The sequence below is a fragment of the Corapipo altera genome, unplaced genomic scaffold (assembly GCF_003945725.1).
Source record: "Corapipo altera isolate COAL_440 unplaced genomic scaffold, ASM394572v1 64, whole genome shotgun sequence".
Classification (NCBI taxonomy): domain Eukaryota; kingdom Metazoa; phylum Chordata; class Aves; order Passeriformes; family Pipridae; genus Corapipo; species Corapipo altera.
In genome coordinates this window covers 5978059-5999008 of record NW_020884893.1, presented here as the reverse complement: position 1 = coordinate 5999008, position 20950 = coordinate 5978059, and the positions used below count along the sequence as shown (strand labels likewise).

Sequence of the window (20950 nt, the reverse complement as noted above, 5' to 3'; positions counted from 1 at the left end):
CTCTTGCTGCAGCAGAGGTGACAGATGCTGGAGGCCTCTCAGTTCAGACACTGTAGCTGTGCCATGTCCTTTCTTCACCAGCATTTCTTGAATATTAGGAACAGGGAGTGTGAAGCTCATGTTTCTTCCAACAGGCAGTGTTTGTTTTGAAATTGGTGTTTTTCACACAGTGAGACAGGCACAGTAGAAGGAGTTTGGCAACAGGCATTGCCTTTTGAAATAAATGATAGTGCAGCACATGTGGAAATAAGGGCTTTGAGACCTGTTTGTGAAGACAGCGCACGTGACTGGTAAAACGCGTGTACTGGGTTTGCTCTGTGGTGTTTGGGAGAAGACATTTGGAACATCAGGGAAATAAATGAGCCTCGCAGTCAAATGCCCTTCTCAGGAGCCCTTTGCTCCTGGTATTTCATGTCCTGGGACAGAGGGATCAGTGCCCACTCTGTCTTCTCTGGAAGGCACATGGTGGAACAGCTTGGCTGGGGCTTTGGGGTGTGCTGCTCTTAAGGACACGTACAAGATCCTTCACAAATTTGTACCTCAGGGATTGGACACAAGCAACTGGGATGTGCATGTCACTATTAGTGGTACTGGCAGCGGGTGCAATATTGAGGCATTTCTGAGCAGCTCAGCACAGTGAACTCTGTGTACATTAGTTTGCTTTCTGGGATTCTTGCAGGGAATGTACATTGCCAGTGAGTTGCTTCATGCCCCTTGCTTAGTTTTCTTTGGGTTTTTCCCTAAGACTGCAGTTCCTTAGTTTAGAGTAATGGTAATAACATGTCAGTGTTCTTCTAACCCTTCTGGTGGAAAGCATGTGGGGGTACTGGAATCAACCAGCCAAAGCAACACTTATATTGTTTCAGGACAACCAATGTGTGCCTGAATGCACAGGCAGCCATAACCAAAGAAAACAGCTTTTCAGACCTTTTATATGCCCCAGTTCTGTCCTGAATCATCATCAGAACCACTCAGTTCCATGTGTGCCTGCTCCTCTATGCAGTGCTGTGTAGACTTCTTGTTTCACTTAGGCAATAGCTGACCAATTCTTTACAAATGTTCAAAGAGGTACAGTGGCAGTTCCACCACAAGGCATTGATCCTTCACATGTCCTCTAGGATGACCAGAAGCCCTTATAACTAAAAATGTTACTTAGAGAGAAAAATTGCTTAGACCTGGGTCCATAGGGATCTTAACATGGACATTGGCTTTGGTCTTGCCCTTGTGTTAGTGTTTGCAGTAAGAGCAATTTGCCCAAGATCCCATAATGAGGTTGCAGAATCAGAACTCTGATTCAGGGGTTATTGAACTCTAATGCAGGATTTCCTCCCCATAAGTCTTCTCTTTTTTTCTTCTGTGCTTCTCCAAATACAGAGTGTTCAATCTCTTTGGAACTTTGCTTAAAGAAAGAATGTTAATCAAAGACAAACCTCGGGATCTGGCACAGGTGTTTTGAATGTATTAATTCATGATCAGATTTGTGTAAAGAAAGGTTTTACACTGAAGAATTCAAACGCTTAGGTTCAATCTGGATCTTAGTTGCAGTGTCTTAAATAAAACACTGAAAATGTGACCCTGAGCTGACCCCTGACTATCCAAATTGACACCAGAAGGGGATGTAAACTGACATCATTGTGAAACCAATGGATTCCTCTTCTGTGATAGATATAGGGAAACAACGTACAGATTTAAAAAAACATCCCTTTGGGAACTGCATCTTAATAGTATCACAGTTGCATAAGCATATGCATAGTTCCAGGAATCTAATGGAACCTCTGGGCTTTGATTTTGCATTTGCTTTTCTCTGGTTATGTGGTTCACCTCACGCACTAGCCATTCAATATATCTTTTATATTGCTACAATAGTTTGCACATTTATTTTTTAATGACAAAAGGCTCCAACCCTCTTCACATCTGCATAGAAAGTATTTGCATAGCCAAGGACTCACCCCAAAGGCAGCTCACCTCCAGAGCCATATAGATTGCCAGGCCTGGAACACCAAAGGGGAGCACTGGGACACTGAAGCATTTCCACATTTAGTCAATTCTTTGAGCAGGGAGGGTGAGAGGAATGATTATAAAAACAAGACAGCTAAATCAAAATGAACTATGAAAATAAAAATTACCATTATTTAACTGATTGTAGTAAAACAAATAATTCCTGGACAGGTATGGCAAAAGCACAATTAATGAAACACATAAATAGTCACTAACCCAAGGGAGAGCTGGTTCACACTCTGTGAAACAGCTTTAGCAGAAATGATTCATTAATAAATGGGACTTGTTGTCTAATGGAATTTCCATTATAAGCAGTAAAAAGGAAACTCTCACATTCTGTAAGAGTATTTCATTGTTTAACATACTGGCCCTTTAGTGTCTAAATTACCTTGTCCATATAGGGTTTTTACAAAAATATTTAAAGGAAAAATGGAATCTGAATGTCAAAGACTTGTAATCAAGTTGTTGTTAAGGGACTTGAACTTCAACCAATTCCATTTATGTTGCTGGAGACATATGCAGGAAGTGTGAGCCAAGGTATCCATTTACCAGTGCGTGATGATAGCTCATGGTAAAGGTGTTTAGATACCTAAAGTAACACAGAAGTGCAGCAGGAGTTTGCAGACCTACACATCTCCCTAACTTCTGAAAGTGGCACATTCAGGAAATGACCAGCAACCTGGTCTGTTCTAAAATGGACAAGAATCATACTGAAATAAAACAAGGGAACTAATCTGGATCTGGGGAGGGGTGTTCCATGTGGACACTGGGGCCATTCTGGGCTAAAACCCACTAAGAGCCCAAGGCTTCAGGGAGGTGTTTCCTGTGGCAGAACAGGAGCTGAGACTTGAACCTCAGCCCAAACCCCCACTGAAGCTCAGTTGTGCTACGAACTATCAGCATGGATCTGCAGAGATACCTTTGAAGTGCACATCAAGGCACATCTGCCTTCTAAAGCACTGCTGAAAATCTTGGAAGTCAAACTACTCTTTAAAATGTGCTTTTAAGCAAAGTTTGGAAAGGTACTACTGCAAGGCAAACAGAGAGTGCAATATACTCTGTTTAACTTGCTTAGCATTTGAAATCTCTCAATCCTGACATTTCTTTGTAGCATAAAGCTCTCCAGATCAGGTTATATCTTATGCATTGTAAAACTCCAGTAGTGAAAACAAACATTGTTTCCAGAGTCATCTGTTTGCAATTTTGCTTGATTACTCTTCCAGTAGATTTCAAGCTGAGGATTGAAAGGTTTAATGTTCATATGCACAGAATTTGTTCCTTTTCTAATGATTAGTTTTAGCTGCATTATTCAGCCTTACTTATGTTAGCCTGCATTTTGCTTTTATCAGTACACACGATTTTGTCTTCTTAAATCACCTTACATCAAATTGCCATGATTGTCCTCACCAATCTGTCACAGCAGAGTTATTTTTGTCCACCTCTTCTGAAAGCCAGCTCCCAAAAACAGCATCTGAGTATGTGTGAGATGCCGGATGCTTCCAATGGGGAATCAATATAGGGATGACATAACAGGATAAGGATGTACAGAAGAACTCAGCTCCCAGGTTTTGCAAGCATTTTCTGTGTTGGGAGCAGCAGAAGCAACAGAGTGGTGTCCTCAAAAGCAGGTACAGGAACAAGGAGCCAATTATTTTAATGCCCAGGAAACCAGATAAGCTCTGGAGGAGGACACGGCCCCTTCCACACTCGTGTCAAAGCCTGGGGCTTTCACGAGGCACAGCCAAAGAGTAAGAGGTGGAGGTGGTGGTGGAGACCTTTGTCTTCATGGCACCCACTCGTGCTGATAAGTTTGCCTGAAGGGCTTTGCTGTAACATAAATCCTGTACTTCCTTCTGGGAACACAGGGAAAAAAACCAGGGCTCTCCTCTCTCTCTCAGCCCTTTGCATCTGACAACTGTGTTCACATCTCCTCTCCTTTGAGGCTAAATGTCTTAAATTCTTCCAAGGCTCCCTTCCACATTGTTTTCTAGGCCTTTGGTCATTTATTGATCTTATTGCTATTAACAATTTAAAAATGAACTTTTATTACTGGGAAATAGAATGAGAGCTATGGAACCCTGACAGAATTAGAGCACATTTGGACATATATGGTTTTACATTGAATAGAGTAAGAGCTGGAACTAATTTGTTCTCTTACAAAAGTAAATACAAATGTCCTCAAAATAATATTCCAGACCAAGAATAATTCTGCAGTACACCTCACTGTGCTAATGGTTACATGTTGAAAGCATTTATTCTAACTTCTCCAAATAATCCTTTTATGATTTATCACATTTTAAGAGTTCTTAGTTTAAAACACTTATTGCTTGTATATGAAATTAATTCTGTGGATAATTTTTAAAGAACTGTATTTCAAATTAGCTGAACACCTTCTAGTTACAAATTAAAAATAGGTAAACTGAGTCACTGAGAGCTGAGGGATATTAGTGCTGACATTTTCTATAGACATATGAAATTAGGTAAAATTAGGTTGTTAACTGTTCCCAGATGGAATAATGGTAGTTCAATGTCAGAATCCAGCACATAGAACTTTCAGGTGTATGCTGAGGCTTATGGATTTATTTGGAAATATCTACAGTGAACTTTAAGTTTTCCCCTCTTTTGAGTCTGGCAGTTTGATATAACATTATTTCTCATTTTCATTCTTTTGGTGTATTCACATTGGACTGATTTTTACATTAACTGTTAGTTGTACATTGACACGATATTTTCAGCTGCTGTGCAGAGTCCCCAAAACAAACCACCTAAAAGTAGATTTCCTGTAGAAAAAGACTGAATTTTTCTTTCTTGAGGAAAAAGCAAAAGTAGCACCTGTAGCCCACTGCTCGAGGGCTAAATCTACCTGCATGTCAAGGGAAGAGCCCAGTTTGTTTGTGGGGTTTATCCCAGGATTAGGCCAGTTGATGGTTACATTTATAGCAAAAGGGACACAAAATTGTAGTGTCACTTTTTATACACAGTTATTATCATGGAATGTTATTATATTTTCATAATTCTCAGACTGCTATAGGAGAACTCATAGTGTCTTGAAGAAGGCAAGTTGTTGTGTGACCTGGATGTATGAATTCTGAGGGGAAAAAGTTTCCAGTTTGTGGTCATAAAGCAACACCAGGAGCATTATGTATTCTTCATAACAGAGCTTGATTATTTTTTTAAAAATCTCCAAAACTGTTTTTTAAAAATCCCCAAATTTGTCTTTAAAAAAAATACGGGAAAATAGTATGTGAAGTGGTTTTATAAAATAAATAATCTATTTTCTATAAACGTACAAAATCAGTTATACAGCAAGTAAGAAGCTGATACAAATGCAGTAACTGAAAGATATATTTAATTTTATAACTGTAATAATTTATTTATGAAATATATCCACATATATATAAAATATATCATATGTTTTGGCAAAGAGCTCCCTTTCTTGTTTCAAAGAAAATCTATTACCACTGGTTTAAGCCCTATATAAACATTTGTACTGTTGATTTCTTTTCACTTTTCTTTTGGTCTCCATCTTTCTTCTTATAAAATATAATTTATTGTCATGGGGTTATAGTTTAACCTGTGTGCCCTGGGGAAAGTCTGCATGAAGGTCAGTCAACCCAAAAAAAATTTGTCACAAGTAAGGGATTTCCTCTCTTCTTAAATAATATAGAACAAGATTTGCAAAAGTTACTCTTTTTTCCTTGCTTATTCTTGCATCCTCGTAGCAAAAAGAAGTCCATAATTTCTGAAGACATCATTTACATTGAAAAATGTCCAGGGTTGGATTTAATCCTTATTGCCAAGTTTTCAAGTTATTCACTGATGATGTTTCAATGAAGATAAACATGTGATTTGTAGTACTAACAGAGACAAATGTATGTGCTGTGGATGGTAACGTGGGCAGGGGCTTAGAACAGCAAATATGAGTTACTCTGATTGTATGAAGCTTCTTTTGAAGTTCCACAGTCCTACCTTTGCAGCTTTAGGAAAATTCTTGGGGCTGAGTAATTAAAGTTCTGTTCACCAACTACAGTGCATCCTTAAATAATCACTGTGTTTTTGAATGGAACTTTGAAGTGCAGGAATAATTTGTGGCTAAATTAGGTAATCTATTGAATACTCAATGCATACTCTTAACTTGCTATAGTTTATAATAATATTTATATTAGCCATTCATATTTATTCTGCATAGATACTGTCATTTAAACATCTGCCACGAAGTTACAATATGATGATTCAGGCTTGCATACATTAACAAGAGAAATATTTTGCAACTGTTTATTCTGAATGAGAACTCATGTAGAGGCAATCTCTCTCTAGCTCACCACATTCTCCAATTACAGTTGCCTGCATAAAGCTGTGGATGGATTCCTCAGACACAAAGTGGAACAGTATGTTTCTATTGTACTCTTTGAAATCACAGAGGAAAAAAAATGCTCCCTGAAACTTTGCATTGCTGAAGTTTGGATCTGCCTTTGAAGTTTTCTTCGATAGTGATACATTCCCTGGCAGTTCCATGGTAAAGATTATCCTTTACTGAGACTCTCACGAGGGGAACATGGGACAAAGCTTCCTCATGCAGGTTCACGTGCCCTCAGAGAGGCACTGCTGAAATGGAAGTGGTGCATTGCTCAATTCTCCACTGGCATCACACTGAAGCATCAAGTTTGTCCATCTCAAGGGAGAGTTGTAGTTTAAGTTCTTGTTTCTGAGCTCCAGCAAATAAATGTTAAAGCTTTAAAAAAAAAACAAAACACAACAACCAAACTGCTTAATATTCAGCACTAACTGCCTGTTACCTGATAGAAAAGGGTTTATCTCCTTCATTACGTGTACCCAGAGTGAACACTGCACAGTTGTCTGATTAGCTCTGCTCAGATAATCATAGCAATAAATCCAGCTTGAGGCCTCCTAATCCAAGTGCTTTCCTTCATAGCAAAAAATTTTGGGTCATAGTGCGACTTTTTTAGAAGTGGAAATATTTGAAACTGGCTGCTAGGTCCCAGCAATCTCTTTGTTATCGAAAGCAGGTTTATTTTTCCCTTCAGATGCTTTTTCCACAAGGTTCTTTTCTGTTTCTTTACCTTTACAGTTCTAGTTTTACTGAAGCACTGCACTGGGACGTGTAGCTTAAGTTGCTGCAGTGCTAAATGAGCAAAAACATGATAGACAGGAACAGCCCTTGCCCTAAAAAAAAAAAAAAAAAAAAAAAAAAAAAAGGCAAAAATATGTATTGGCTTATAGCCAAAGAATCCAACTTTTGAAGGAGTTAGTTAGCACAAGGGAGGTTGTAGTAGTTCTGTGCATAGTAAAGGTTATTTTAAAAATTACATATGAAAAAAAAAAAGAAACGACTCATGGGCCAAATTCTTCCCTTATTTATAACATTCAATTAAAAGAGTTAAGGGTGCTGCAAATACAAAGAACATTTATGGAAAATCACTATTTGTTTTCAATATTAAACATCTGCACCATACCTGATTGTTCAGAATCCTCCAGACTCTCTGTGCTACTGAATGAAGTTGTGTTCCTCTTCCCTGCATTGGTCTTTCTCCTCTGTCTTTTTCATTGATCCATGATTTCTGGAGAAGAGAGATTATCCAAGTTTGTAAATGTGCTCTCTTCAAGTCCCCTTATGGAGCCATTCATAAAAAGACAATGTGGTGCTCTTTGTCAGACTAGATAAAACATTCTAGAATAGTGCAATATCCAGCGTGCTCCTTACTGGGCAGATCTGCTGTTTTCAAAACCACCACATCATAGAAAGGAACAGCAAAATGAAAATTCCAAGCAGTACTGGCTGCCTCTGGCCTCTTTCCTTCACCTACTGAACTCTGAGGTGACATCCGAGTTCTCTCACTTTTGTTCTTTCTGTTCACTCCCCCATCCCACTGGAGGGGAAGTGAACAAGCAGCTCTGTAAGTGCTTGGCTGCTGGCCAGGACTAACCCACCACTCTGGACAGGGGAATTTTAGTTAAAATCAATGTGGTTTTTATTCAGTTCCATTTGATAAGTGCAACTTGATTAATTTATCTCTGTGAAATAGTCAAATCGTGTAGACAGGTGGCAGCATTCAAGTACTCACCTTCTTCTGTCTTGCACTCTTCTGCAAAACTGCAAACATTGTTCATCCTGAGCATCCAAACAGGAACATCGAAATGAAGACTGGGAAGTACTTTGACTCTGGCCTGTAGACCTTTTGCCTCTAAAGCTGCCTCTGTAGTTAGACAGTCCATATGGCACAGTCCTCCTGTTGTGAGTCACACACATATCGTGTATTTTAGAAGCCATTTAAAATGATATCCCATGTCTTTTCTGCTTTGGTAAAGAGATCTATTGATGCAAAGCAATAAATAGTGGCACAAAAATCAAAACATACTCATATAATTAAGCAGTTCTGTCTATACAAGACTGTAACTTCTGCCCAATTAGCTCTGGCTTTTGGGAGGTTATAAAGTAGAAGACAATCAGCTCTACTGGGAGAATTAATTGGCAACTACACAATCTAAAAAAAGATTGGAATACCTAACAGCTGATACAATTACAAGCAAGGTTATTGTTTATTTTACTCCTAATTCCTGTGTTGTGTTGCTCACCCTCCCCCAGTGTACAATATTTGTTCATGTCCTGTGCCATGGCTGGTGTGAAGTGACAAATGAGCTGTGCTGATTTCACCAGACGAGTAACATCATGTAGTTGTGTCATCTTCATGATTCTGAGCCTGATTTGCCATTAATTTAATCATTGAGAAATGGAGACAACTGTCAGCATGATTAGTTCACTACATCATGTTTGGAACATGATCCCTGGAGTTACAGAGGTGAGAAACTGCTGGATAATCTTCCCTGTATGTACCTATTAATACCTTTCTACAAGAGATGGTATTCTGTACTCCAGCACACCAAGAAATAGGATGAGGCAGCTCTCTGTATTTCCCTGCAGTCTGGCATGCTTTGCTCTTTAATAGGTTATAGTCAATCAATTCCTGCTGACATCCCCAAAAGGAGTTGGATGGTTTGGACTGATGTCATAAATTATTCTCCTTCAAGTTGTTAAAGAATCTCAAGTGACAGCAGCTGTCCACCACATTAAACTTCTGGAGACCCATAAAAGCTCCTGTGGACTTGAGGAATGGGCTAAGAAACTCACAACTCCACAAACACTAAAAATATGAAGGGAATCTCATGTTCACAAGCAAGAAAGAGGAGTGGAGGGAGTGGAAAAAAAAAAAAGGCAGGGAAGAGGAAGAGTAAATCTAGAAGGGTTACAGAAAGGTTACAGAAAGGTTACAGAACAAAGCCTGAATAATGAGTTTGCAACCACTACCTTCACGTAGTTCTTCTTTCATTTGCTTTCATAAAAACATCATTAGGTTATTAATGGGAAAGCTGCAAATTTTCCATTTTCCCACACACATAGTGGGCTGAAAGGTTCAGAAACATTTTGGTGTAACATCAGTACAGTTGATGCAAATCATTTATTCAAGCCTCTGCACTTACAGTACCTATGAGCTTGTGCATCTTGTCTTTCACAGCCTGAGCCAGAGCACACCTGTCAGTTAGATTTATGATAAAATCATACTGAAAGATAGAAAATCACAAGAAATATTTCTGTATTAAGAGCCCATGAAATGGTCTTTCTCCAGCAGATGCAGCTCTGCCTCACCTACATCCAGAAGCTGTTGCATATTTTCCCTTTACTCCTATGCCCAGACATTGGGGGAGTCAAGAATATGCATATTTGTCTCAAAACACTTTAGGACTTGATTTTGGCCTCCCTTCTCTAACAGCCATTTAAAAAGCTTTTTGTTGTCTTTAGGATTAGGAGCGAGTCCCATTTTATAACTGAAGAGTATTAATGGTTCCATACTGCCATCTGCTTTAGAATGATGAATGTTGAATGGCTAATGTAGGTAACTTCTGGTATAAATAATTGCTGTATGGTTGTATTTTTTTATACAATTACTTTTTTTTTCTTTTTAATTAAGTAATAGCTAGTATTTAGAGACAGGAACAGGAGGAAGTTACTTTATTTTTAACAAATCCTCTATGAAAACTGTCTGGTAAAATTCTATTATTCAACTTCCTGCTCAAATTGAGACTGAAATAGAAAGATTAATTTGGTGTGTGGTAGCCAAATGTGAAAGCCCTGTTTCATGACAGACAGTTTGCCAAGGGATAAAGAAGCTACTTGCAGCTTTTGCAGATGTCATCCCACGTTATGCTAACAAGACATAAAATACTGCAGTATGTTATTCTCATTATTTAAAGTGGTTCCTTTTTAAAAAGTCTACTCTTCCAAAGTACGATACTGGTTTTCTTCACTCTAATTCTCTAACCCAGAATTTCTGTGGGATTGAGCTGCAGTTTGCCCTGTGTCAGAGGTTCTGCCTGAATAACTGGAGAGGAAGAAGGGAATGTGTTTTATTCTTAATTGCTGCAGTTTGCAAATTAATGGACCAACTAGAATTGCCATCAACTTTCAATTTCACTTTAACACATCAGTGTGTGAATTACAGTGACTGAGGAACGGGCCCATTACCAGTCTGCTGTCTTTTCTAAGAAACAGTAAATTCCAGCAAACAGGGAGGGGTAGAGAATATAAATTAATTACAAGTGATAAGAGCCATGAATCACAGCCCTAAGCAAAGGAGGAAATTGGTATTTTAGGTGCTGCTTCTGATCTTTCTAATGAGGTACTTCATGCTCTTCGAAACACAGAATGCTTATAGGAGTGTGGTTCATAGCTTAGGAAATGTATTCAAGACCCCTTCGTTTTCAGTGGCCCAGAAATACCTGCCAGTGCTCTGACAAGTGTAAGAATTACCTGGAACATCCAAGTGAAGTTTATATGTAAGCTAATGTGCAGATTTGCCCATCAGAGATAGAAATGTAATAATGCTCCCAATATGTCTGGTTTTGATTTCTAACCCAAAAATTCAAACCCAAACCAGAGGTACTTCTACAGCAACCCAGAGTCTTTGCAACAGCGTTCAAAAAGAACCAAAAAATAATGTTTTCTTGCCTGCCAGTTACTCTGATACAACTCATAAATCACAACGTTTAAGCAAATGTCAGTGTGTGTATGGTTATCATTCCAGCAGCTGAAAATGTTCGTGTTTCAAGTTAGTTCATGCCTCTTTCTCAGCACTTCAGAGGTGAGAGGAGATGCTGAAGAGATTCAGTTGAACAAGTATCAGAAGCATTTGCCTGGCAGCTTCTTAGTCTTAGATTGTTACATGTGATTAACAGATGCTGCTCTTTTTTATTATCCTTGTGGTGTTGCAAGGCTCAGGTGCAAAATGAAGTAGAATCACAATTTCTACACATTGAATGGGAATTATTGTCAGCATGTGATTGTCACCAAGCACTTGTGTGGCAAAAAAAAGTCTCTTTGCTTTCTGTTTGAGGTGAGGCATCTGTTTTCTTTAGTCAAAGCTTGAGGACTTTAGTATACCCAGAGCAGTTTGTGTCTTCTCAGTGAAGATGAGGATCAGCTGGAGTAGGGCAGAGGCAGATTTGTTGGCTGGCTACCTGCTCCAGGCTTCTGGAGATCCTGAACAACCAGTTCCCTTAAACTGTATTCCTCATGCTTATGACCCAGTCCCTGGTCAAAGCACTGGCTAAGAGCCATTTCCAAACTTTTTGGGAAAAAAAAAAAGATTTAATTTGAATTTCTGACCTTTAACTAAGTAGGCAACATTTCTTCCTTTAGGAGAACAAGCTTCTCCTGAAGCAGTGAAATGGGTTTGCACTATTTAAGGGCCGTGTGTCCTTTATCCCTTTCTTCTCTACAAAGTGGAGGACAAGCAAACCTGTGCAATTCTGGATTAGCCTTTCTGTAGTGCTTTGAACTGGTATCTGATTGGCAACACACAGATTTGTGATTTCCGTGGAATTACTCTCTTTTGTGGAGTTAAGGATCATTACTGCAGCAAGTGAGGGGGTGCATAAAAGTCTGCATGCTCAGTTTTAAAGCACTTTCTAGATTAGAGAAGGTCTGAGTCCAAGGAAGTAATTTCTTCTTGAATATAAGCTATTTGTTCTTTATTCTGTAAAAAATGCTAACACAACTCTCCAGTACTTGCAATTATTCCATAAGATGTAATTATGATTAATCAGTGCAACAGATCTGTTAACTGAAGATAATTCCATGTATAACAGAGCAACACAAAACTAATCAAAGCACAGTGTGCTCTTGTCACCTGAAACACTTTGGATTTCTGCAGTGGAAGGAATACACAGCAATCTTTAGGTCAGCAAATGTTCCTTCTAGAATTTTAAAAGAAAAAAAAAAGGTATAGATCTGCAGATTGGATAACAGATGCTGAAATAACCTAGATTATTACTGTGCTTTGTGCCCACAAAACACAGTCATAAAAGCCGTCCTCTGAAAACCAGTGAGCTCTTGAAGCAAGATTTGGCCATTAAATTAACAGAAGTACGGGGTTTTTTTTTTGTTGAAAAAGGCAAAATTACTAATAGTGGAACAGCCATTCTGAACCAGGGATATCAGGGAAAATTTCCCACAGAAGCCAACTGCCCATTGAATGATTACTGCCTTCAGGTCAAATTGGGAAGCATGATTTGCCTAAGTCCTGCTGTCCCTCACTTATAGTGAATTCAGGCAGACAAGTCTAATTGGTTTATTTTAATTTTTATAACATGTGGCTGAGTTTCTCATGCTATGTTATAATTGACCTATGAGCTGCTATTATTTTCTACTTTCCCAGCCACTTAGACACAGTAGATACCTCCAGGGCACTGGAGAGTTTCAGCCAAAACAAAGGGATGAGGGGGTTGCAGCAATCATCTTAGATGCTGTGATTTCAGTATTCAGCAATATATTTTCTGGCCTGCATCCAGGCCAGCAAGGCTCCCAACAGTCTCCAGTGTTTCCAGACAATCCTAAAATGTATGAGATCCCTGTAAGGACCACTGAGAACAAAGAACACAGAAAGGAAGCAAAATTTACTATCCTCCAAGTGAAACAAAATGTCTACAGAATGAAAGATGCTTGGGGGAAATAACAGATATTTCTGTGTATGCTTTCATATAAAGCCACTGCAGTAATATTGTGTAGCTCTAAAGATGAAGAGATCATTGGCTGCTCTGAAAGTTGGCTCCAGCTCTTTCTCTAACAGACATATTTTTTAAGTGTTCACAATCAATGTACCTTCCCTATTAATCCTTCCTTAGCACCAATATTTAAGAAGTAAAACAGCTTCTTCAAAGAAGTACCTGCCTTGTTGGTTTTGTCATCCTAATCACATGCTCCATTCTCAGAAGCTGGACTTTTTCTGAGTAGCTTTTTGCACCTAAAGTCATTTTCAGAGGAAACAAACCTTTATCCTTTATAGCCACACCTTTCTTTTCCACATCCTCAGTGTAGTAGTAGCCAGTGTTCCTTGGTACCGAACAGGCTGCTGGATGCAAATTAGCTTTAGTTCATTGGTTACAGCTAACTTAGTTAATAAGCCAAGGATTAAACACATTTGCTTCATTGACCAGTTTCACTGACCCCGTGAATTCTTTGATTTCCCTCCCACTGGGGATTTCATGGTACCCAAGTCAAGTACTGTGAGAATCTGGAGGCTTTTTATCACTATGCACCCTCCTCCTGTAGCTGTCAAAATGATGTTACATGTTTTCTTTTTGAAACATGATCAGAACAATATCTGAGTTGCTGAGCTAAAAGCTGGGGTACATTTCTTGAGGGAAGCAATATGAAGCAAAGATTGGGGTGAGGGGCGTCCATTAACACCCCAAACCCCCAGAGGGGCTGGGTAGAGCTCAATAAACTGAGCCACTGTTTCACAGAAATATCTCTCTCAAAACAACTCTCAGCATATCCTTCAGTACTTCATATCAGTCCTAATCTGACCCCAGTTCTGTGGCAGGATATATGATTTTTGATTTAAGTAATTAAATAAACTTTGGTGCCTAATTTTCTGTCTGTCAGGCCCAAACTCCCTTTATTCCTTTTCTCCCTCTGACTGACACGGAGTGTCATTAGTAAGTGGTTCTAACGCAAAACCACTGAGGTAAATGCCAAAAGGCAGAACTGCTGGGAAATAGGGATTGAAGGAATCAAATGAAATGTCAAATGGTAGCTTTTCAACCTAAAATTCAGAGTACTTACTGCTGAAGCCACTCCAGCAGTGCACACAAAGAACACACACTAATTTATGTTTCTACCACTCTCTACAGCCTGTTTAGTTCAAAATCCACCACAGGTTTAAAAACAAATAAAACAAAAACCTGGGGAAAAATAAACACATGGTGTTAAAATATAAGGCTGATGAAAGTGAGTGTGGTTTGACAGCCCTCGAGACTGTTTATCCTTAGAATTAGACCAACACCAGCAGCAGTGGGGAAATCTCAAGGCAGTGGCCACCAGTGTCTCATCCCTGACCCCGTGTTCTGCAGGGCCAGCTCCTGCAGGGATGTGGGATTTTTAACTGCAGAGCCAAATCGTTTCAAGTCTTTCTGGATACTGCTGTAAAACCTGTAAAACTGTGTAAATAAGCTTTACAGGAAGACTAAGAGGATAGATTCTTCTTCTAGACCGAGGAGGGCACGCAAGCTGTGCACATTTCAGACAGTAAGACACTGAAAGTGGGAAGTTAGTACACAGTCTAAACATGCAAGAGTAATTCTTTGAATAAACTGGCCTAAAAGTCAGATCAGTTTGCCCATGATAAAATATAGCAATTAACAGCAGACGCCTGTTACTATGTTCAGTATATCTATTTGAAGTTTATTTTGTGCAAGACAAATAGATTTCAGTGAATATGTGGGTAGTAAAGATTGCAAAATCAGGGCAAATTTCATTCAGAAAAATAAAATCAACTCAACAGAAGATTTATCACTTTTGGCACTTGGTTCTGATGGTTAACCATGTGCACTGTTTAGCTTCCTTGTTTGAGCTGCCTGGCTTGCAGCCACTGTTTTATCATCATGCCTTTGGCTACCAGGTATTTCCAATCTGATCTAAAGTTTATAACCACCTGCTTAATTGTTTTGCTGAACAAGAAATCTTTAGCCATGTACTTTTATTTCCAGTAGAATACAGGACATCATCTATACATATTTAACGATGATTATCCAGAATTGGGGTAATTTTAGTACTCTGGAATATCACTTAATGCCCACGAGGATGAAATGCAGTCACCAGTGAGGTGCAGGTAACAAAAAGATGTTGTGAAGGAAAAGTCAGTCAGCAGAGCAGCATTTAGAGCAGGAGCAACCAAGGGGTTGCCTGGAGCCTTTTTTATAACAACATACCAAGAAATCACTTCATCTCTACATGTGAGTAAAACTGTGAGTGAAGCCATGATAGGGCACAAATTGTTCCCGTTCTAAGATGACTTTCTGATGGCAACCTAAGTCAGTAATGGGCAGAGATAGTTGACTTTTAGCTGTTGCAGAGCTGACTGCCTGTGCCATCAGCTGGTGTCTGTTCAGCTTCTGACAGGTCGCTAACAAACCCATCCGTCATCACCTCCAGGAGAGACCAAAACAATTCAAGTGTATGAAAAGCCTTTCTCACCCCAACCAATGGTCTCCTTAGGTCAGGAAAACACATTTCTATTGGGAGCTGTCTGGAACCAACCTAGTGCTAAAGGGTATCTGACCTTCATATGTTACAGAAACAAATTTATTAAGTGACGAAAAGTCAGGTCCTTTCAGTGTCACCATGTGCTCACGCAGCATGGAACACTCACCAGATCCTCTCCAATTTATCCCACACAGAACAGCAACAGATACAAGTCAGCCCCTGCCCTTGTCCTTCCACAGGAAATAGAACATGTGTTTAAGTACAGAGGATCAGAGCAGCAAACAGTATTAGATCAAACTCTTCCTTTCATTTTGTCCATCCATCCAATTTTCCTGATGCAGAAATTCGTGTAATTGGCAGACAGAACTCTTAGATCAGCATGTAAGTTGGTCTTTACAACATGGTCACAGCATTTCATTCAGTTACTCCTCTCTTGAATATAATAGCAAATACAGAAAGAAGACATCTATAAAAAAACCTCAGTTTTGCTTTGATTTAAACCCTTCAAAAGAACTGTTCTTATTTTTGGTGCTTAGTTTGAGTGAGGAATTGTCCTTTGAAAATTGTCTGGGTTATTGCCATAAATTCTCATTGTAGTTTTATTTTAGAATTGAAGACCACTTGAGCATCTGATACTGTGCCCTCATGATAGCACCACTTTCTTAGGAGTTGTCACCTTTTAATCACTGTGAGCATCCCTGATGCTTCACACAGCATCATTAATGTTAATTGAACCACATGTTGCTGTCACATACACAAATTCAGTTCATACTGAAATACAGAACCCCTTTGAAGAAGTGCAGATCTAAATGTAGTCTTGTCTACATTTTCTTCTTTAACTTACAGAATTAAGCATCAAGTTGTGTCTGTATTACATCAGTGGGTACTCTTTAAAAAACAATTCTTCTTTAGAATGTGTCTGTAGCTATAGATCAAGATAAGCACTTGACAAAAAAAATACATTGCAAATTAATTCCTGACTAATCAATCTTATCAGTGAGAACAGTTTACCAGCTTTTAATTATTTAATTATCTTTGTTATGCAAGCTTTGTCTACACCACATAATTGCATTATTCTGTTCTGACTTACCTGCCTTTCTTTAGGACATCTTCTTTTCCACTTAAGGCTCCCACTGTTCCCAGCATAAAAGACTCACTATGTCAAAATAACACCCTGATGCTCTTAGTGGTCTGGCCTAACAGCAGTGGTTCATGCACAAGTATAAAGCAATACTCAAAACATGTGTGCAGAGATAATTTCTCTCTTAATTGGCACAAGGTGCAGGGAGTCAGAGGCTCCAAACTCTGCAGTTTTGTGCTTTTCTACAACTGTGCCCCTACTTGATCTAAGTGGTTTCTCAGCAGGGATAGAATAGACCATCTATCATCACTTTGCCTCCAGCAGTTTCACTAAAAACTTTAACTGCTTTTCCAGAAAAGGAGGAGTGGCCATGACTAAGATTTGTTTTGAATGTATTACAACAATGCTTAACAGCATCTCCTGTCGGGAAAAGCAGAAGAAACCAGAAGAGGAAGTAAAGTTTGTCCTTGAAGTATGGAGGCAAGAGTAATGAAATATTAAGGAATTTTTGCGGGGAATAAGAAATGATGAAGTGAAAGAAATAAATCAGCAGGGGAAAAAAAGGAAAAAATAATAAGCAATTATAGTACTTGACGTAGGAAATAAAACAAAACAAAAAGGTAAGTATATAAGCAAGAAAAATAGCAGAATCGACAGATGTCAGGAAAACTTCTCCAAACTTTAACACCGTCTTTCTGGTGTCTCACTGTGTGTTTGATCCTCAAAGTTGCATTGGAGCCAAGCTTTTAGTAAATATAAGAACTTCCAGTAATGTGTGTACAAGAGCAACATAAAAGCTCCGTTTACAAACATGTTACCAGTCTGTTCAGACCCAGGGGTTACTTCCAGTTAAAGGCAGTGGTGTAACCTGCTTGGGATATTAAATTGCACAAGCAGGCCTGGTTTCCCTCATTCACATCCAGAAGTACCTTTTGACTGGCTGAGACATTACTCCAGGTAGGACACCAGGGCAGAATTAGTGCCTGTTCATTCAGACATGTGATATGAAATCTTAATGCTGCTTCTGTTGCACTGAAATGGTCCAAAATGTCTAACACACTTATTTCAGTGACCTCCTTTGCCCTCATACATAAAAGCATTCCTGTTTCAGCCTAAAGGGAGATTTGGACAAGTCCATGGTCTGCACACAGAGCTGCTCCTTTCACTGCTCACCTTCCTGGCTCAGGGCAGAAACAGCACAGGGAGCAGGACAGCAAAGCTGCCCACTTCAGACACTGACACACTCCAGGAAACTCAGTCCCTACTGGCCTAATTCCCGACTTCCCACTGTCATCCACCCACGCTTTACCAACCCCAGAGGGCTCCCAGCCTCCCAATTCACCGAGTTCCAACAGTGTTATTAGGTTATACAAGTTCGTGTCTTTGGAGCACGGTAGTTAACATGTATATTCTATGTGAATATTTAGTACTGACATTGAATGTATTCATTCCATAGTTTGCATAGAAATGTCCAGTCACATAAAAGTTATAAAAAGAGAATTTCCTAGTACTCACATCAAAATATTACAGGCTACTCTATACCCAGTGGGGGTTGACTTAACAGAGCTGAGAAATTTGCTGCTATTTATGTACAACTGACTTCAGTTAAGCAAAGAGGCTTAGAGCCCCAAGTGTTTAATATTTGGATTATTATACATACTTCATTGCTAATGCTATAGGTATCACTAAAACATTAGATACCTCTATCTTCTTTTTTTTTTGTTGTTCTTTGTTTTGTGATGTTTGCACAAAACTTTCAGGTAGGAAAAAATTCTCCACATCACTGAATTAATGCACACTAAATACTTTTCCCACTGGAATGAAAATTGTAATGCCTGTAGAGTTAAAACAGGATATCCTAAAGAAAAAAAAAAAAAAAGAAAGAGAGGAAAGAAAAAGAGGAGTGTATGTTTAAAATTAGCAGTGGTCTATTTATTCAGTGCGTAGGGGAAAAGGAATGTCATTCCCCCGTTTTCACTGGTGAGCTCTGACTTAAATTTACTGAGTCATAAATATTTGGCTAAAATAACTTTATGTAATCCTGGGGTGGATTAGTGCAGGTATGGAACTCAAAGAACTGAATGACTTGTGTGAATACATGATACTTACAGGGTGGTAGAAGTTCAAAAGACATCATCAGACATGGCCTCTGGCCAGGACACACATGTGAATTTACAAATTAAGTGCCCTAAACCCCATTTGACTTAACCTATTTTACTGCTATTTTCTGGTGTTTTTTTACTCCTTTTGTTATTTTAATCTGATTAAAAGCTTTGCAATTGATTCAAAGGCAGATCTGAATTAGTACAACTGTTCCCAGACTTTAGTCACTGAGGTGCTTGGTGGCGTGTGTAGAAGTTCACAGTCATACAGCCTGAAGAACTTGAATTCCTAAAGTAATTTGGTTTGGGGTTCATCTGATCTCCTGATTATTTTTCTACTGAACTGATCACTGTGGTTGCTACAGGACTGAAACCTAATAGCCTGTGAGAATCTACAAATCCTTAAGTCTTAGTTACTCAACAAGACAGGATATATACAATGGTGTAGAGAAAGCAGGCCTCAAACCTTTGGGATGTAGGCAAAGTGTCACCCTTCCTGATGATTTCTTTCCATTAAACACTGTCAGCACCAGACCCTGCTTTTCTGCACGTGTGCTCCACCCCCACTGCCCGTGTGGGGCTCCCAACTTCCAATCCATGAGAAATGTCTTCAAAAAATGTTTTTATTATGACTTGAAGCATAATATGATGACTTATGTTTGCCATTCCACAAAGCATAATTGCAAAAGGCTTTCTTTTGTAACGTCTTAAAATCTAGTATATTGAATTTAAAAAAAAAAAAAATCATTATTTTATCCTACCGGTATTTTTCCATTTTAATTTTTATCCAAACCAGTAACAGTTGCACAGACAATCACACACTGTTCTTCCCTTCCCAAGGAGCGTGTTATTAGGAACAGATTTCTCCTGGAAAATACCCGCTGTTCCCTTGTTTCACTCAGGTTGTGCCCAGCACATGGATGGTGCCCGGACCGCGGGAGCGGCATCCCCTGTGCCCCCTCCCGGCAGGTGCCGAGGTCACCACGCTCCCGGGGGCTCGGGGGGGCTGCCCGGGCTCCCGGGGCAGCGCTCGGGCTCCCTCGTCCCGCCCTGACCCCGCCGGGGGCGGCTCCGCCTCCGGCTCCCCCCGCCCGGGCCGTCCCCGCGGGGTCCCCCGGGGGCCGGGCAGGGATCCCCCGCCCGCTCCCTCCCGCCCGCCATTCCCGCCGCACTCACTCGGGGGTGTTGATCCAGATGATGTCGAGGTGGCAGTAGTACACGCACTCCTTGTCCTTGTAGGTGTAGCAAGTGCAGCGCCGGGCCCGCGGCCGCAGCCCCCCGCCGTCCGCCCTGGCTCGCCCGCCGCCCGCCGCCGCCGCCCCGCTCGCGTCCCGCTCCCGGTGCGCCGGGTCCCCGCCCGCGGGGAGCGCCGAGCGGGGCCGGGGCAGCGCGGACCCTGCGGGGAGGCAACAGCAGCGCTCAGCTCCCGGAGACCCCCTTTGTTACAGCACCCGACCCAACCCGGCTCCCCCAGGAGTTTCGGGGCGCTTGAAGCACCGTTATGTTTTCGCTGCCCCACGGGGATGCATCGCTAGGGCAGCGCTTTTGTTTCAAACCTACGTGCGGCCAAATGATGTCTTTTTGGAGTCTGGTTCTTTACCACGCACCCCCGGAATGGGCTGTTGCTTCACAGCCTTTTGGAAGGAGGAAAAAGAAAAAAAAAAAAAAAACACCAACAAAAAAAAACACAAACCCACCCAGCCTTTCTTTGTGTGCATGCGTGGAAGTGGCAAAGAAAGAAAGAAATTCGAGTTACCTGCAGTCGACGTAATCGTAAGTCCAAAGAGGAACAATAAACCCAGCTCCATTAAACCCAAATTGCACGCTGGTTAACTGCAGGCAAAGGTGAACTGCAGAGGCGACTGAACCGTTCCAGGAGGAATCACTTCAGGTTGGAGGCAGGGAATATCCTGGGGCTGGCGGCACACGCTGCTCCCCGGAGTTAGTTCCCACACGGAGGTGTGATTAGCAGTTCTCCCTTGCAGTTATTTTCCTCCAGCGCAGGCTTAGTCCTGAAGGGGGGAGAGCGTTGTCAAAAGAAGGGAAGATCCATCGCTTGGCTTTTCCCACACACACCTCCCACCCCACCCCCAAATCCGATCAGAAAGCGGAGCTGCTGTTTTCCAGCTGCAGACGCCTCCCACCCGGACAGCTGCCGGCCTCCCCCGGGGCCGGGGGGCGGGCACCGCTCCCGCCCCCGCCGCCCCCCGC

At 40.6% G+C, this 20950-nt stretch overlaps 1 protein-coding gene across 1 annotated transcript; it reads right to left on the bottom strand.

The window, feature by feature from the left end:
- Positions 1–5332: 5332 nt before the first annotated feature.
- Positions 5333–20839, bottom strand: EDN3 (endothelin 3). The gene is made up of 5 exons (XM_027645817.1): positions 20496–20839; positions 19916–20135; positions 8082–8246; positions 7473–7577; positions 5333–6730 (listed from the first exon to the last, which is right to left on the bottom strand). Exons 1-4 carry the CDS (start codon positions 20545–20547, stop codon positions 7505–7507), a joined length of 510 nt encoding a protein of 169 aa, XP_027501618.1. The 5' UTR covers positions 20548–20839; the 3' UTR covers positions 5333–6730; positions 7473–7504.
- Between the last annotated feature and the right edge of the window lie 111 nt (positions 20840–20950).

What these genes read in the sequence shown, in the direction of transcription:
- EDN3 (XM_027645817.1), bottom strand. Translation starts at nt 20,547, where the DNA reads ATGGAGCTGGGTTTATTGTTCCTCTTTGGACTTACGATTACGTCGACT. An exon ending in ATCTGGATCAACACCCCCGA is followed by an intron (nt 8,247 to 19,915) that starts GTGAGTGCGGCG and finishes GACTCACAACAG; the next exon opens with GAGGACTGTGCCATATGGAC. An exon ending in AGAGTGCAAGACAGAAGAAG is followed by an intron (nt 7,578 to 8,081) that starts GTGAGTACTTGA and finishes TCTCTTCTCCAG; the next exon opens with AAATCATGGATCAATGAAAA.